Source organism: Cetorhinus maximus, chromosome 13, assembly GCF_964194155.1.
Source record: "Cetorhinus maximus chromosome 13, sCetMax3.hap1.1, whole genome shotgun sequence".
NCBI classification, from domain to species: domain Eukaryota; kingdom Metazoa; phylum Chordata; class Chondrichthyes; order Lamniformes; family Cetorhinidae; genus Cetorhinus; species Cetorhinus maximus.
The window spans coordinates 7,806,184-7,823,768 of NC_135891.1; the positions used below are offsets into that span (position 1 = coordinate 7,806,184).

Here is a 17,585-nt window from a genome sequence, read left to right on the forward strand (position 1 = left end):
GTGGATGTGGCGCCAATCAAGTGAGCTGCTTTGTCCTTTATCTTGTGCAGGAACCAAGGTTTCACGTCTGAATGACACGAACACTGCTCAGTATAACAAGGAGCCATAGGCAGGGAGACACTCTTGGGAGTTTATTTACAATAGTGAACATTATGTACGAGTGATTAACACCTGTGCCCACGCGGTGCAACTACATCTTCTTAACCTTCCTAACCCTGCCGCTACATCTTGGTGCATCCCCAACATCCAGAGTGGAGGTGAGACAGCCTGCTGACTGCTACGCTATGTTGTCTGTGATGACCTTGGCGGGTGTCCTCTGGTGGGCTGAGACCTGGAGGGCCCCGGCCAGCTTTGGGTATCCTGCTGTGGGCCAGGTGCATCCTCCTTGGCCTGTGGAGCTGGAGGTGATGGGGTCAAAGGAAGAGGAGATTTGGATAGGCCGGGCATTCCTGGAATCAGCTGGGTGGATGGACCCGGGGTATCGAGCTGCTGATCCTCCTCCTTATGGGTGCTTGATGGCCTCTGGCTGACTCCTTGAGGAGAAGGGGAAGCTGGAGCAAGATTGGGCTGCCCTGCACCCCTCTCGCATTGACACTGTTGGAGGCTAACTACGGTGTTAGCGATGGAGTTCAGTCCACACAGCAGTACAGGACCAATGTCCTGGACCATGGCAGCTGCCATCCTGCCAGCATTGGCCTCAGTGCATTAGCATGCCGGCGCTATTACCTCAGACTGAAGGTGGGTGGACTCCCCCATCATCCCTTGCAATCTGAGGAGCGGAGTGGACATCTCTTCCTGATGTTCCCATGAATATCTTTGCAGCTCCAACAACTGATTGAGGTCCAAGTCCAGGGGCTCATCATCTGACTCAGGCTCAGCAAATTCCTTGCCTCCAGCAGTCCTCCAAGTGCCAGTGACCTCAGATGTCCCTGCCTCCAACTGCTGTGGAACAGATTGTGCGCTATGCTCACCAGATTGTGATCCTGAGGTTGCTCTACATCTAGGTTCCACTGGGGTGTGTGTCGCTCCACTGGTGGAGGGTGTGGGTGAGCGCCGTGACAGGTCTTCAATGTTGCTCCCCTCGGGGCCCTCATCCGAGGTGCTCTTGGTGCTGGAGTTGGCATCAAGGTTGCCTGAGGGCAACATGGCAGATGTGCCTAGGATAGAAAATGGAGACACAGAACAGTGGACTCAAAGAGTAGCGTTGAGAGAGGGATGATATGGTGCAGAATCTTCACATGGAAGCTTGCTACCGACCTCTCCGTCGCTGCAGGAACAGTCCACATACTCTCCAGCTAGCCCCAATGCGCGACTCTTGAACGAAGTGAAGACCTTGATGTCCACCCTCAGTTTGGGACCTCTCCTGTTGATTGTATGCGATCTTGTCCTGCGTAAAGACAGATGGAGAGAATGTGAGCAAGGCGCATGCCAGGCCAAATGAGAAGGATGCCAAGTCTGCGTGTGTGCTGAGTGGGGCCATTGATGGAATGAGGAGGCAGTCTCCAGAGGAGATGAGGCCAGATGGAGATGTGAGGGTGCGTGTGAGAGAGTGAGTGGTGATCCCCCTTGAGCTGGCAGTAAGTGAGATACCAGTGAATGTGTGATTAGCTTGTGAATGTGTGAGTTTAGAGTGATGAGATGGTTGACTTACCCTGGTGGCACGGATTCATTCTTTTTCTGCACTGGATGGCCGACCTCTTGTATGACCACCACTGCCACCGCTTCCCAAGCCGGAGTGGTGAGACTGATGGACCTCCTGCAGCCAGAGCGGGGATGGAGCACATCGCGGCGGGCCTCCACGGAGTCCAAAAGGCATCCCAGGGATGCGTCACTGAATCAAGGGGGCTGGACGCGTCTTGGCTTTTGGGGCCATGTCTTCACTGGAGCAGCCCTGGGCTGCAAGCATCGGGAAATGGCCGCACAGCCAGTAAATATGGCACCCGGAGTAAGGAAGCAGTGAGGTTATGGCATGGCGGGCAAATCAGAGGCTGGCCGCCAGTGATCCGGCGTGTCTGCGTAATTTATGAGGCGGGAAGGCCTGATAATCTACAACAAAATAAAAACAGAATTACCTGGAAAAACTCAGCAAGTCTGGCAGCATCGGTGGAGAAGAAATCAGTCAACGTTTCGAGCCCTCATGGCCCTTCAGCAGAACTGAAGCATAGTTTCAACAAGGGAGAAATATAAATTGGTTTAAGGTGGGTGGGGGGGGAAGAGACACATTGAGGGTGTGGTGTGAGCAGATAATCAAAAGATGTCAGGGACAAAAGGGTCAAAGAGGTGTTGAAGGTGGTGGTCTTTGTCTGAGAAAAGTGCTAATTAAGAATGCAAGACAGGATATTCAAAGTACAGCTCTAGTGGGGGTGGGGTGGAAAGACTAAAGGTTTTAGTTTTAGATTTAAAAATAATGGAAATAGGTGGGGAAAGAAGAATCTATATAAATTATTGAAAAAAAAGGCGGGTGGGGGGGGGGAAAAGAAACGGGGTGGGGATGGGGGGAGGGGAGTTTAAGATCTAAAGTTGTTGAATTCAATATTCAGCCCAGAAGGCTGTAAAGTGCCTAGTCGGAAGATGAGGTGCTGTTCCTCCAGTTTGCGTTGGGCTTCACTGGAACAATGCAGCAAGCCAAGGACAGACATGTGGGCAAGAGAACAGGGTGGAGTGTTAAAATGGCAAGCGACAGGGAGGTTTGGGTCTTTCTTGCGGACAGACCGCAGGTGTTCCGCAAAACGGTCGCCCAGTTTGCGTTTGGTCTCTCCAATGTAGAGGAGACCGCATTGGGAGCAACGAATGCAGTAGACTAAGTTAGGGGAAATGCAAGTGAAATGCTGCTTCACTTGAAAGGAGTGTTTGGGCCCTTGGACGGTGAGGAGAGAGGAAGTGAAGGGGCAGGTGTTGCATCTTCTGCGTGGGCATGGGGAGGTGCCATAAGTGGGGGTTGAGGAGTAGGGGGTGATGGAGGAGTGGACCAGGGTGTCCCGGAGGGAACGATCCCTACGGAATGCCGTCAAGGGGGGTGAAGGGAAGATGTGTTTGGTGGTGGCATCATGCTGGAGTTGGCGGAAATGGCGGAGGATGATCCTTTGAATGCGGAGGCTGGTGGGGTGATAAGTGAGGACAAGGGGGACCCTATCATGTTTCTGGGAAGGAGGAGAAGGCGTGAGGGAGGATGCGCGGGATATGGGCCGGACACGGTTGAGGGCCCTGTCAACGACCGTGGATGGAAAACCTCGGTTAAGGAAGAAGGAGGACATGTCAGAGGAGCTGTTTTTGAAGGTAGCATCATCAGAACAGATGCGACGGAGGCGAAGGAACTGAGAGAATGGGATGGAGTCTTTACAGGAAGCGGGGTGTGAGGAGCTGTAGTCGAGGTAGCTGTGGGAGTCGGTAGGCTTGTAATGGATATTGGTGGACAGTCTATCATCAGAAATTGAGACAGAGAGGTCAAGGAAGGGAAGAGAAGTGTCAGAGATGGACCATGTGAAGATGATGGAGGGGTGGAGATTGGAAGCAAAATTAATAAATTTTTCCAGGTCCCGACGAGAGCATGAAGCAGCACCGAAGTAATCATCGATGTACCGGAGAAAGAGTTGTGGGAGGGGGCCGGAGTAGGACTGGAACAAGGAATGTTCCACATACCCCATAAAGAGACAGGCATAGCTGGGGCCCATGCGGGTACCCATAGCCACACCTTTTATTTGGAGGAAGTGAGAGGAGTTAAAGGAGAAATTGTTCAGCGTGAGAACAAGTTCAGCCAGACGGAGGAGAGTAGTGGTGGATGGGGATTGTTGGGGCCTCTGTTCAAGGAAGAAGCTAAGGGCCCTCAGACCATCCTGGTGGGGGATGGAGGTGTAGAGGGATTGGACATCCATGGTGAAGAGGAAGCGGTTGGGGCCAGGGAACTGGAAATTGTTGATGTGACGTAAGGTGTCAGAGGAATCACGGATGTAGGTGGGAAGGGACTGGACAAGGGGAGAGAGAAGGGAGTCAAGATAACGAGAAATGAGTTCCGTGGGGCAGGAACAGGCTGACACGATCGGTCTGCCAGGACAGTTCTGTTTGTGGATTTTGGGTAGGAGGTAGAAGCGGGCCGTCCGAGGTTGGGCGACTATCAAGTTGGAAGCTGTGGGAGGAAGATCTCCAGAGGAGATGAGGTCAGTGACAGTCCTGGAAACAATGGCTTGATGTTCTGTGGTGGGGTCATGGTCCAGGGAGAGGTAGGAGGAAACGTCTGCGAGTTGACGCTCAGCCTCCGCGAGGTAGAGGTCAATGCGCCAGACAACAACAGTACCACCCTTGTCAGCGGGTTTGATGACAATGTTGGGGTTGGACCTGAGAGAACGGAGTGCAGTGAGTTCAGAGAGAGACAGATTAGAATGGGTGAGAGGAGCAGAGAAATTGAGACGACCAATGTCACGCCGACAGTTCTCAATGAAAAGATCAAGAGAAGGTAAGAATCCAGAGGGAGGGGTCCAAGTGGAGGGAGAATATTGGAGGTGGGTAAAAGGATCCGTTGAACGGGGAGAGGACTCCTGCCCAAAGAAGTGAGCACGGAGACGAAGACGGCGGAAGAAGAGTTCAGCATCATGCCGAGCCCGAAATTCATTGAGATGAGGGCGTAAGGGTATGAAACTAAGTCCTTTGCTGAGCACTGAACGTTCAGCATCGGAGAGGGGAAGGTCAGGGGGTATAGTGAATACGCGGCTGGGGCTGGGATTGGAAGATGGGGTGAGGACGGAGGGACAAGCAGGGGTGGAGGGTCCCCGATGGGTGTTGGAGTCGATGAGTTGTTGGAGCTTGCGTTCCTTAGCACTTGAGAGAAAGAGAAAAAGTTTCTTGTTGAGGCGATGGATGAGGCGAAGAATAAAATGAAACTGGGGGCACGCGCAACTTTGAAAAAGGGTGCGGCGGTGCTGCTGGAGGGAGAGGTCAAGTGTGTTCATATGGCGGCGCATGGCACTGAGTGTGGATCTCAGAATGCGACGGGAACAGCAGTCCGAGAAACGTTTTATGTCCCGGAGATACCTGTAATCCTGGGTGGGTTCGAAACAAGAGGGATGGAATTTCAGTTGAAATCCACGTGGGGTGAGTCGGAGACGGAGACAGTCACTGAGAAAGGAGATATGGCTGTGAAAGCGGGTTTTAGTAAACACCTTGTCAAACACCAGGAGAGAAATGGAAAGCAATGAAGGTGAGCAGGGCAGAAGAGACAGTCGGAAATCCTGTCGGAGGACAGAACCATACTTCTTCCAAGAGGGCATTTTTTTGAAGAGAGGTGGCAGTCAATCAAACACAAAGATAAAAACAAAAAGCTAAAAGCTACTGCGGATGCTGGAAATCCAAAACAAAATAAAAACAGAATTACCTGGAAAAACTCAGCAAGTCTGGCAGCATCGGTGGAGAAGAAATCAGTCAACGTTTCGAGCCCTCATGGCCCTTCAGCAGAACTGAAGCATAGTTTCAACAAGGGAGAAATATAAATTGGTTTAAGGTGGGTGGGGGGGGAAGAGACACATTGAGGGTGTGGTGTGAGCAGATAATCAAAAGATGTCAGGGACAAAAGGGTCAAAGAGGTGTTGAAGGTGGTGGTCTTTGTCTGAGAAAAGTGCTAATTAAGAATGCAAGACAGGATATTCAAAGTACAGCTCTAGTGGGGGTGGGGTGGAAAGACTAAAGGTTTTAGTTTTAGATTTAAAAATAATGGAAATAGGTGGGGAAAGAAGAATCTATATAAATTATTGAAAAAAAAGGCGGGTGGGGGGGCGGAAAAGAAACGGGGTGGGGATGGGGGGAGGGGAGTTTAAGATCTAAAGTTGTTGAATTCAATATTCAGCCCAGAAGGCTGTAAAGTGCCTAGTCGGAAGATGAGGTGCTGTTCCTCCAGTTTGCGTTGGGCTTCACTGGAACAATGCAGCAAGCCAAGGACAGACATGTGGGCAAGAGAACAGGGTGGAGTGTTAAAATGGCAAGCGACAGGGAGGTTTGGGTCTTTCTTGCGGACAGACCGCAGGTGTTCCGCAAAACGGTCGCCCAGTTTGCGTTTGGTCTCTCCAATGTAGAGGAGACCGCATTGGGAGCAACGAATGCAGTAGACTAAGTTAGGGGAAATGCAAGTGAAATGCTGCTTCACTTGAAAGGAGTGTTTGGGCCCTTGGACGGTGAGGAGAGAGGAAGTGAAGGGGCAGGTGTTGCATCTTCTGCGTGGGCATGGGGAGGTGCCATAAGTGGGGGTTGAGGAGTAGGGGGTGATGGAGGAGTGGACCAGGGTGTCCCGGAGGGAACGATCCCTACGGAATGCCGTCAAGGGGGGTGAAGGGAAGATGTGTTTGGTGGTGGCATCATGCTGGAGTTGGCGGAAATGGCGGAGGATGATCCTTTGAATGCGGAGGCTGGTGGGGTGATAAGTGAGGACAAGGGGGACCCTATCATGTTTCTGGGAAGGAGGAGAAGGCGTGAGGGAGGATGCGCGGGATATGGGCCGGACACGGTTGAGGGCCCTGTCAACGACCGTGGATGGAAAACCTCGGTTAAGGAAGAAGGAGGACATGTCAGAGGAGCTGTTTTTGAAGGTAGCATCATCAGAACAGATGCGACGGAGGCGAAGGAACTGAGAGAATGGGATGGAGTCTTTACAGGAAGCGGGGTGTGAGGAGCTGTAGTCGAGGTAGCTGTGGGAGTCGGTAGGCTTGTAATGGATATTGGTGGACAGTCTATCATCAGAAATTGAGACAGAGAGGTCAAGGAAGGGAAGAGAAGTGTCAGAGATGGACCATGTGAAGATGATGGAGGGGTGGAGATTGGAAGCAAAATTAATAAATTTTTCCAGGTCCCGACGAGAGCATGAAGCAGCACCGAAGTAATCATCGATGTACCGGAGAAAGAGTTGTGGGAGGGGGCCGGAGTAGGACTGGAACAAGGAATGTTCCACATACCCCATAAAGAGACAGGCATAGCTGGGGCCCATGCGGGTACCCATAGCCACACCTTTTATTTGGAGGAAGTGAGAGGAGTTAAAGGAGAAATTGTTCAGCGTGAGAACAAGTTCAGCCAGACGGAGGAGAGTAGTGGTGGATGGGGATTGTTGGGGCCTCTGTTCAAGGAAGAAGCTAAGGGCCCTCAGACCATCCTGGTGGGGGATGGAGGTGTAGAGGGATTGGACATCCATGGTGAAGAGGAAGCGGTTGGGGCCAGGGAACTGGAAATTGTTGATGTGACGTAAGGTGTCAGAGGAATCACGGATGTAGGTGGGAAGGGACTGGACAAGGGGAGAGAGAAGGGAGTCAAGATAACGAGAAATGAGTTCCGTGGGGCAGGAACAGGCTGACACGATCGGTCTGCCAGGACAGTTCTGTTTGTGGATTTTGGGTAGGAGGTAGAAGCGGGCCGTCCGAGGTTGGGCGACTATCAAGTTGGAAGCTGTGGGAGGAAGATCTCCAGAGGAGATGAGGTCAGTGACAGTCCTGGAAACAATGGCTTGATGTTCTGTGGTGGGGTCATGGTCCAGGGAGAGGTAGGAGGAAACGTCTGCGAGTTGACGCTCAGCCTCCGCGAGGTAGAGGTCAATGCGCCAGACAACAACAGTACCACCCTTGTCAGCGGGTTTGATGACAATGTTGGGGTTGGACCTGAGAGAACGGAGTGCAGTGAGTTCAGAGAGAGACAGATTAGAATGGGTGAGAGGAGCAGAGAAATTGAGACGACCAATGTCACGCCGACAGTTCTCAATGAAAAGATCAAGAGAAGGTAAGAATCCAGAGGGAGGGGTCCAAGTGGAGGGAGAATATTGGAGGTGGGTAAAAGGATCCGTTGAACGGGGAGAGGACTCCTGCCCAAAGAAGTGAGCACGGAGACGAAGACGGCGGAAGAAGAGTTCAGCATCATGCCGAGCCCGAAATTCATTGAGATGAGGGCGTAAGGGTATGAAACTAAGTCCTTTGCTGAGCACTGAACGTTCAGCATCGGAGAGGGGAAGGTCAGGGGGTATAGTGAATACGCGGCTGGGGCTGGGATTGGAAGATGGGGTGAGGACGGAGGGACAAGCAGGGGTGGAGGGTCCCCGATGGGTGTTGGAGTCGATGAGTTGTTGGAGCTTGCGTTCCTTAGCACTTGAGAGAAAGAGAAAAAGTTTCTTGTTGAGGCGATGGATGAGGCGAAGAATAAAATGAAACTGGGGGCACGCGCGACTTTGAAAAAGGGTGCGGCGGTGCTGCTGGAGGGAGAGGTCAAGTGTGTTCATATGGCGGCGCATGGCACTGAGTGTGGATCTCAGAATGCGACGGGAACAGCAGTCCGAGAAACGTTTTATGTCCCGGAGATACCTGTAATCCTGGGTGGGTTCGAAACAAGAGGGATGGAATTTCAGTTGAAATCCACGTGGGGTGAGTCGGAGACGGAGACAGTCACTGAGAAAGGAGATATGGCTGTGAAAGCGGGTTTTAGTAAACACCTTGTCAAACACCAGGAGAGAAATGGAAAGCAATGAAGGTGAGCAGGGCAGAAGAGACAGTCGGAAATCCTGTCGGAGGACAGAACCATACTTCTTCCAAGAGGGCATTTTTTTGAAGAGAGGTGGCAGTCAATCAAACACAAAGATAAAAACAAAAAGCTAAAAGCTACTGCGGATGCTGGAAATCCAAAACAAAATAAAAACAGAATTACCTGGAAAAACTCAGCAAGTCTGGCAGCATCGGTGGAGAAGAAATCAGTCAACGTTTCGAGCCCTCATGGCCCTTCAGCAGAACTGAAGCATAGTTTCAACAAGGGAGAAATATAAATTGGTTTAAGGTGGGTGGGGGGGGAAGAGACACATTGAGGGTGTGGTGTGAGCAGATAATCAAAAGATGTCAGGGACAAAAGGGTCAAAGAGGTGTTGAAGGTGGTGGTCTTTGTCTGAGAAAAGTGCTAATTAAGAATGCAAGACAGGATATTCAAAGTACAGCTCTAGTGGGGGTGGGGTGGAAAGACTAAAGGTTTTAGTTTTAGATTTAAAAATAATGGAAATAGGTGGGGAAAGAAGAATCTATATAAATTATCTACCATTGCAGCCGATGGGTAAAACATCTTTTTTCACACCCGCTACAGCACTTGGTGCAAACATGGGACAATTACATTCACAAAATAAACCAGTGGGTGCAATAACTCTTGAATACCATGGGCAGAACAATTCATAGCAACACAAATGATTGATCATTCGTATTTTGACCCCAAGGCATTCTACCTACACAATTCATTTACAATGGTCAGGATTTTCCATGCGCCGGGCAGGTTCGGTGGGAGTGGGTGCGGGCAGCCGCGGAGCTGACCGCCACCCACGATCGGGTCAGCACCGCGGTTTCAGGCAGGCAGGCTGCCCAGCGTGGATCCCGAGCGGTAGAGCGCTACCTGTGCGGACGGGGGTGGGGAGGAGGGAGGGTCGGGTCCAGTGCTCTTTCGTGTATGCGCGCAAAAGAGCGCTCCGATCTTCCTGAGGCACGGAGCTGCCTCGGGGAGATTGAAGCGCTTTTTTAAAGACATTATTAAAAACATTAAAAATGTAATGAAACATGTCCCCTCCTGTGACTGTGTCACACGAGATGGGACATGTTTTTATTTTCAAAATAAAGTTTTTATACAATCAGCGTTAGCTTTAGGAAACCTCATCCCTCTCGAGGAAGAGGTTTCCTAAAAAAACGTAAAGGCCGCTTGGCCTTTTCGCCTGCCGGGCAGTGTAAATTTGGAGTTAATTAGTACGTTTATGGCCTTAATAGGCCTTTCAATTATCAGCGGGCGTGCACGTCATCGCAAGACAGCGCGATGATGTCAGGACACACACCCGACGTCATCACGCATCATTTTACTTTCCGGCATGTCGGGCCCGCCCCCGCACGCCGAATGTAAAATTCTGCCCCGTAAGAAGACTTGCAATTATTCACACAAGGCACCCTTCATGACTTCAGGACGTCCCAAAAAGCTTTATGGCCAATGAAGCACTTTTGAGGTGTGATTACTTTTGTAATGTAGGGAAACACAGCAGCCAGTTTGTGCACAGGTGAGCTCCCACAAACAGCATCGTGATAATGACCAGATAATCAGTTTTTGGTGATGTCGATTGATGGATAAATATTGGCCAGGACGCTGGAGTGAAGTCCCCTGCTCTTCTTCAAAGAGGTGCCATGGGACCTTTTCCACCTGATTGATCATTTTTCAGTGGCTATATGCGACCAATTTTGGAAGGATGTGATTTATTAATGAACCACTTTGTCTCACTGGGTAGCCTAAAATTAGAGTAGATCAGTATGAAAACAAAATACATTTTTCTTTAAGAGAACTTTAAAACTTGAAATAAATATTTGAGAAGATTTTGCGGCCCCGTCACAGTGGGACCCGCTGTGGGGGTGCAGCGGGCCAGCCAAATGTCTATTGACTTTCAGTGGGACTGGAAAATCCCAAAGGCGGGCGAGGCTGGAAAATCCCGGCTGTTATCTGCCCATCTCTAATTTTCTTGCCTTCCTCTCCTGATGGTTTGCTGCCTCTTCCCAGGTTGTAGATCCGAAAGTTTATGGTCTATTTATGAAAGTCATTACTCGTCTAACAAAAATGTCAGGTTGCTCTTATGTAAACATTTAAGTCCATTACAATCTACTCCAGTCAAAGCCGTGCTAGGTCACGGACAAAGCTTGGGTCTGAAGGTTCTAGGGTGGCCTGTTCATGATAGAGGGCCAAACATAATGACCCATATGGGGAGGTGGTGGCATAGTGATATTGTCACTGGACTAGTATTCCAGAGACCCAGGGTAATGCTCTGGAGACCCAGGATTGAATCCCACCATGGCAGATGGTGAAATTTGAGTTCAATAAAAATCTGGAATTAAAAGCCTGATGAAGACCATGAAACCATTGCTGATTATCATAAAAGCCCATCTGGTTAATTAATGTCCTTTAGGGAAGGAAATCTGCCATCCTTGCCTGGTCTGGCCTACATGTGACTCCAGACCCACAGCAATGTGGTTGACTCTTAAATGCCCTCTAAACAGGGGTAATTAGGGATGGGCAATAAATGCTGGCCTAGGCAGCAATGTCTGCATCCCATGAATGAATTTTAAAAAAATAAGGAGGAGGGATCAGGGAAAATGCTGAGTCTTCACTGGGACATGCTTCGTTCGATCAGGTCTAACCCACCATCACATGTGAGAGCCGCCTGAAGATTTATGCCCTGGAAGCCCACAAAACCATTTGCAAGCTCGTTAATTTGAATTTGACTTTAAAGGGAGCCACTAGGGTCAACAACACTTTGTTTCTAGTGGAAGAGGATACAGAATAGTGTGCGTCTTCCTCCCACACCCTCTTCTCCCCATCCTCACCAAGTGTCCTGAAAGGGACTCTCATCACACTACAGTAGTTGCCTCCCCATATGTGCTCCCAATGGTTCAGATAACCTCTAATGGTTGGCAAATGAAGGGACCTCTCCTTGAACCTTTGTCTTTGGCCAGGTTCAACAGCTGAGGTCCCAGGTTGGGGCATCTCGGCACTAAAGCTGAGGTATGCCACAACACAGATTTCCAAATCGATGGATTTCAGTACCCAGAGAAGTGGGGTAAAAGAAACAATATGAAGAATGTTATATTTGAAGTGGCTGTCACCTGCATTCTCTTCAACATATCTTGTCTTTCATTTCAGATAGAAAATGCACGACAGGCCCCATCGATCTGCTGTTTATTATTGACAGCTCTAGGAGTGTCCGCCCATTCGAGTTTGAGCTGATGAGGAATTTTGTGATTGACATGATCAATTTCTTGAATGTGGGGCCCAATGCCGGCAGGGTCGCATTGATCCAATACTCCAGCCAGATTCAGAACATCTTCTCCTTCAAAACATTCCAGAAAAAAGCTGACATGATCAAGAGTATCAAGGAGGTGATCCCCCTGGCCCAGGGAACAATGACAGGCTTAGCCATCCAGTATGCCATGAACGTCGTTTTCACTGAGCAAGAGGGTGTCCGTTCCCTGGCACAGAAGATCCCAAGAGTTGCCATCATTGTAACAGACGGGAGGCCCCAGGACCGGGTCACTGAGGTGGCAGCGCGGGCTCGAGAAGCCGGTATCGAGATCTATGCCGTTGGCGTGCAGAGGGCAGAGATGTCCTCCCTCAGAGCCATGGCCTCCTTGCCTCATGAAGAACACGTCTTCCTGGTTGAGACCTTTGACCTGATTGATCAGTTTGCTAAGACCTTCCAGGACAAGTTGTGTTGTAAGTTCTAAAATAAAACGATGAAAAGAGAGGCGTACTAATTCAGCATCAAACATTAACTGTTTCTCATCTTTACTCTTTGCCACAATGAGAAAGGTACCTACCAGCCAAACCATCACATGTCACTTTACAATGGAAAATTAGGAGTTTATGTTATATGTGCCCTATCTGCAAGAACAATTCATCAAAACTCACTCACTCCCCACCGCGCACCCCCCCCACCCCCACCCCAACCCCCCAGCACCCCCACCCCCACCCCGGCTTTACCCATAGTTCTGCAAATTGTTTCCCTTCAGGTGTTTATCCAATTCTCTTTTGAAAGCCACAATTGAATCTGCCTCCACCACACTCTCAGGCTGTGTTTTCCATATACTAACCACTCACTGTGTAAAAAAAAATTACCTCATGTTGCCATTGCTTCTTTTGCCATTTACCATAAATCGTTGCCCTCTGGTTGATCGCCAGCTATACATTAACCTGCATGTGATGAATTCTTTCTGTATAAGACCCCTAGCTATATAATGCCCAGAATATAATACCCTATGGTCTGTCTAAGAACCATAGCTATCTGTTACCTTACAAGAAAATATGGACCTTCAAAATTTCCTATTTTCTGATTCTGCTATTACCCTAAGACAAAATGAGCAATTAAATTTTGACTTGTGTGTTTTTCCTCCTAGCTGATGACATGTGCGCTGTTACGAGTCATGGTTGTCAGCACATCTGCGTCACTACACCTGGATCCTTCTACTGTGCCTGCCATGAGGGCTATGTGCTGAACCCAGACAAGAAGACATGCGCAGGTATAGTTGGGGGTTATTTTATGTACAGAGTTGTGACTTGTTATAAACTGCTTCTTGAACTGTCAACGAGCTGGTTGCAAGTAACTGAAACTATAAAACATGGAAACATGCCAAGTATCCACACCACACTGAGATAGCCACAGCTGAGATGGGCTGGTCATGGAGCCAGAATGCCTAACAGTCATTTAACAAAGCGAAGCTTCTATGGGGAGCTTGAGTCTGGGATGTGCTGTCATGGTGGTCAAAGGAAGCGCCACAAAGACGCTCTGAAGGTTTCACTTAGGAATTTAGATTTCGATTTTGAGTCCTGGGAGAAGCTCATCCAGGATTGCTGCACCAGGCGCAACCAGATAGAAAATGGTGCAGCCTCCTTCGAAAGAAAGCAAATATCAGAGACAGAGAGGAAATGCAAGGAGGCAAAATCCTGAGCCAACAACTCGTACAAAATTCAATCATCCACGGTATCCTGTCTAATTTGCAGCAGAACCTTCTGGGTGCAGATCGGCCTTAGCAGTCACCTGCCTACCCATCGTAAACTGACCAAACAACCCAGATGTTGAACATGGTCATCTTCACCTCCAAGGATGAATAAGAAGGATTTCAGATAGCATGCTGTTTTATCTAGCTGACGGAAAGTAGTTTTAGGTCAACAGCTACACTAGAAATAGCTGACAAAATTGTCTTTTTTAAATTCAAAATGTTGATTTAGCTCATGGATGAAGAAGTTGGGGAATAGTTTTTTCTACATATGTTTATCATGTTGCAACCCATCCCCCTTCAGGACCAGTTGTTAACATTGGCAGTTTTATAACCAATTGATTAAGTTTGTTTGAACACACACTGTCCTCTGGGGTGGAATGAAAAGAAAACTTTTCTCTCCGTCCTTTTTTTCTTACTGAACATCAACATATTGCCACATCAATAAGTTATGTGTTTGTAATGCTGTGTGCTATAACCCTATCTCCTTTGGATGTACAGCATGTTGTAGCTCTATTCATGGGTAGAATCAGCTTCTTCTCCATGTAGCAGTTTGTACACTCTCTTGATATCTGACACTTGACAGATGCTGTAATCCTGAACTCTTATAGCTCCCACCTAGCTGCCTTGATCCATTAAGATCTTGTGGACCATTTGGTAGTTGCACAAGGAACCGGGGTAAAGTTGTTTCACAAACTGTCAACAACAGGGATGTGGGGAGCAGATGGTACAATCCTTTCACTTCTGGGGATCTGAGTTTCAATGGAGTCAAGATAGTTGAGAGGAGAATGTGCATATGTAATGAGGTCCTTTGACCAAGTTATTACAGCCCATCAGCAGGAAATTGGCATTCTCATGCAGGACCATCCTATGAGTGTAGAAGTTGCAAGTGTTTCAGTGAAGTAAAACCATACATTTATATAGTGTCTTTCATGAACACCTAAAAGCACCTTTATAGTCAATTAAGTACTTTTTGAAGTGTACTCGTTGTTGTAATGTAGAAAATGCAGCAGCCAATTTGCAAACGGCAACATGATAATGACCAGATAATCCATTTTCGTGATGTTGATTGAGGATCAAATATTGGCCAAGTGACAACTCACCATTGCTTTGAAATGGCGACAAGGGATCTTTTAAATTTGTCCTAACAGGCAGATGAGCTTTGGTTTAAGGTCTCATCCAAAAGACAGCACCTCTGACAGTGCAGCACTGGAGTGCCATGCACCAATAGCCTGTTAACATTCAACCCCTAAGGTTCACCCCTCCATGGAAAAGGCCACTGGGGCGAGGTAGAGGCAGGCCTCAACCAGCCAAGGATCCATATCCCAGATGCTTGACCCTCAATAAAAAATTATAGCGGGAACTTATTGGGAAAATTGGATGGTGGAAAAAAATTGAGAATCTCACTCAGAACCACAAGGATGGTCAGTGAGGCTTTATAAAACATCACAATCCCATATAGAGAAATGCTGTTTCTAGAATTGGGTTGATGGGTTAAGGCTCAATATTATGAGAGAGCTTTAATCTGCATCAGGTCTTATTGTATCTGGCCCATCAATGCTTCATGTTGATACATGTTGATGATTTTTTTTTAAATCACAAAAGGGGAAAATAAAAAGAAAAGAAAAGAATGTGTCAATAAAGACTGCTAGATTTTTCTGACCTGTGAGTGTGTGTTTCTCTATAGCTATCGACCTTTGTTCCCATGGAGACCATGATTGTCAGCAGATATGTATTAGCTCTCCAGGTTCATACCAGTGCAGTTGTCGGGAGGGCTTCAGACTGAACCAGGACAAGAAGACTTGCAGTGGTAAGTATTCCAACACTACTCATCATTAATACTGTGCATAATTATGTTCTAACCATGGCTATTAGGAAGGACAACAAGGCCTTGGAGAGGGTGCAGAGGCGATTTACCTGAATAGAGCTAGGGTTAAGGTTTTTCAGTTATCTGCAGTGACTGGAGAAGCTAGGGTTGTTCTCCTTTGAACAGAGAAGTTTAAGGAGAGATTTAATAGAAGTGTCCAAAGTAGAATGTAATGAAGGATTTCGATGGGGTAGATGGGGAGAAACTGTTTTCACTGGCAGGAGGCTCAGTAACCAGAGGACACAGATTTAAGATAATTGGCAAAAAGAAGCCAGGAGGAGATGAAAGTTTTTTTTTAAACCCAGTAAGTTATTGTGACCTGGAATGCAGTGCCTGAAAGTGCAATGGAAGCAAATTCTATTGTAATTTTCAAAAGGGAATCGGATCTCTTCTTTAAGAAGCTTTTTCTCAGTTGTTAATACAAAAGCAAAATACTGCGAATGCTGGAAATCTGAGAGAAACACAGAAAATGCTGGAAATACTCAGCAAGTCAGGCAGCATCAGTGGAGAGAGAAGCAGGAGCTAAGGTGCCCATTAACTCTGTTTCTCTCTCCACAGGTGCTGCCTGACTAGCTGAGCATTTCCAACATTTTCTGTTTTGATTTTTTCTGTTATGTTGGCTGAGAGATAAATATTGGTCAGGACATTGTGGAGAACTTCGATCTCTTCTTCAAAATAGTACCAGGGGATATTTGATGCCCACCTGAGAGGGCAGGTGGGGCCTTGGTTTAATGTCTCATTTGAAAGATGATGGCCAGGATCTTCCGGTCCCGCCTGCCGGCAGGATTTACCAGTGCCACCGAAATCAATGGACTTTTGGCTGGCTCGCCACATCCACCGCAGCGGGAAAACCCCACATGATGTCTCCAGCAATGCAGCACCCCCTCAGTACTGGCACTAGGAATGTCAGCCTGAATTATGTGCTCAAGGCCCTGGAGTAGGACTTGAACCCACAAACCTCTGGTCCACGTGAGGACGCTACTGACTGAGCCATGTTGTCAAATGAATGCTGATTTGTTCAAAACTAATATAAAGTCAACAGAGAGATGAATTTGACATGAGTATTATGTACTTTCCCAATAACATTCGCAGTAACATCACAAGAACTGTAGCATTTCAAGGAGGATCATGCCTACCTTATCAAGGCTACTAGAAATAGTCAATGAAAGCAGCCTAATCCTGATGCCCATTCCCTAGAATTAGAAAAAAAAAGTTTTAATAGTTGACCAATATCACTCAGAACCATAAGGATGAACAGTGAGGTTTGATAAAATGTCACATGCCCAACAAAGACAGGTTCTGTTTCTGAAGTTGGGCTAAGGCCCACTATTGGGACAGTATCTGGTCTTATTGTTTCTGGTCTGGAAATACTTCATGCTAATACTAGGAAAGTAGTGATTTTAAAAGAATCCTAAAAGGCAGGAGTGAAAAAGGGAATAAGATAGCACAGTGCTAGAAACTTCTAGATAGTTCTGACCTGTGAGTGTGTGTTCCTCCGTAGCCATCGACCTTTGTTCCCATGGAGACCATGACTGTGAGCAGATATTGTACTAACTCTTCAGGTTCATACCAGTGCAGTTGCCGGGAGGGCTTCAGGCTGAACTAGGACAAGGAGGCGTTAGTATTCCAACACTATTCTTTATTAATACTGCACATACCTTAAAAACATCAGAAGTAGAAGCAGGAGTTGGCACATGGGCCCTCAAGCCTGCTCCCCCATTCAATAAGCTCCTGATTGACTTTCTACATCAACTCTATTCTCTTGCCCTATCTCCTAATCCCTCGAATCCCTTAGTATCCAAAAATCTATCAATAACCATCTTGAATATATTCAGTGACCAAGCATCCACAGGCCTCTTGAGTAGAGAATTCCAAAGTTTCCAAAAGTAACTATATTTTAATCATGACTACAAGCCTGAAGTGTGTTGTGTCTTCTTAATCTCTATGATAGCTCCAAAGTGGAGAGTTCTAAATGTGTCAAGCCTCTTTTAACATCCCTGTAAGGAAAGGGTTAATCAGATTGTCCTGAGGTCTTGTTAATGTTACAATAATAAGATAGGCTTGCCTTATTTTATATGCATGCATGTAAAGTGGAAGAGTAAGGAAGTGCAGAGAAGATAGGTTTCAACAACAGCAGCTTGCATTCATATAGCACTTTTAACATAACAAATCATCCCAACCATTTATAAAGAGCAATATCGATAGAAACATTT

The 17,585-nt window shown here is 47.6% G+C and overlaps 1 protein-coding gene across 2 annotated transcripts in view; it reads left to right on the forward strand.

The window, feature by feature from the left end:
- Positions 1–17,585, forward strand: part of matn4 (matrilin 4) — an 81,358-nt gene that overhangs the window by 41,707 nt on the left and 22,066 nt on the right. For both annotated transcript variants that reach the window (XM_078554865.1, XM_078554866.1), the window contains 3 exons: positions 11,656–12,225; positions 12,906–13,028; positions 15,193–15,315. In XM_078554865.1, coding sequence (XP_078410991.1) covers positions 11,656–12,225; positions 12,906–13,028; positions 15,193–15,315 — 816 coding nt within the window. The remainder of the gene's footprint in view (positions 1–11,655; positions 12,226–12,905; positions 13,029–15,192; positions 15,316–17,585) is intronic.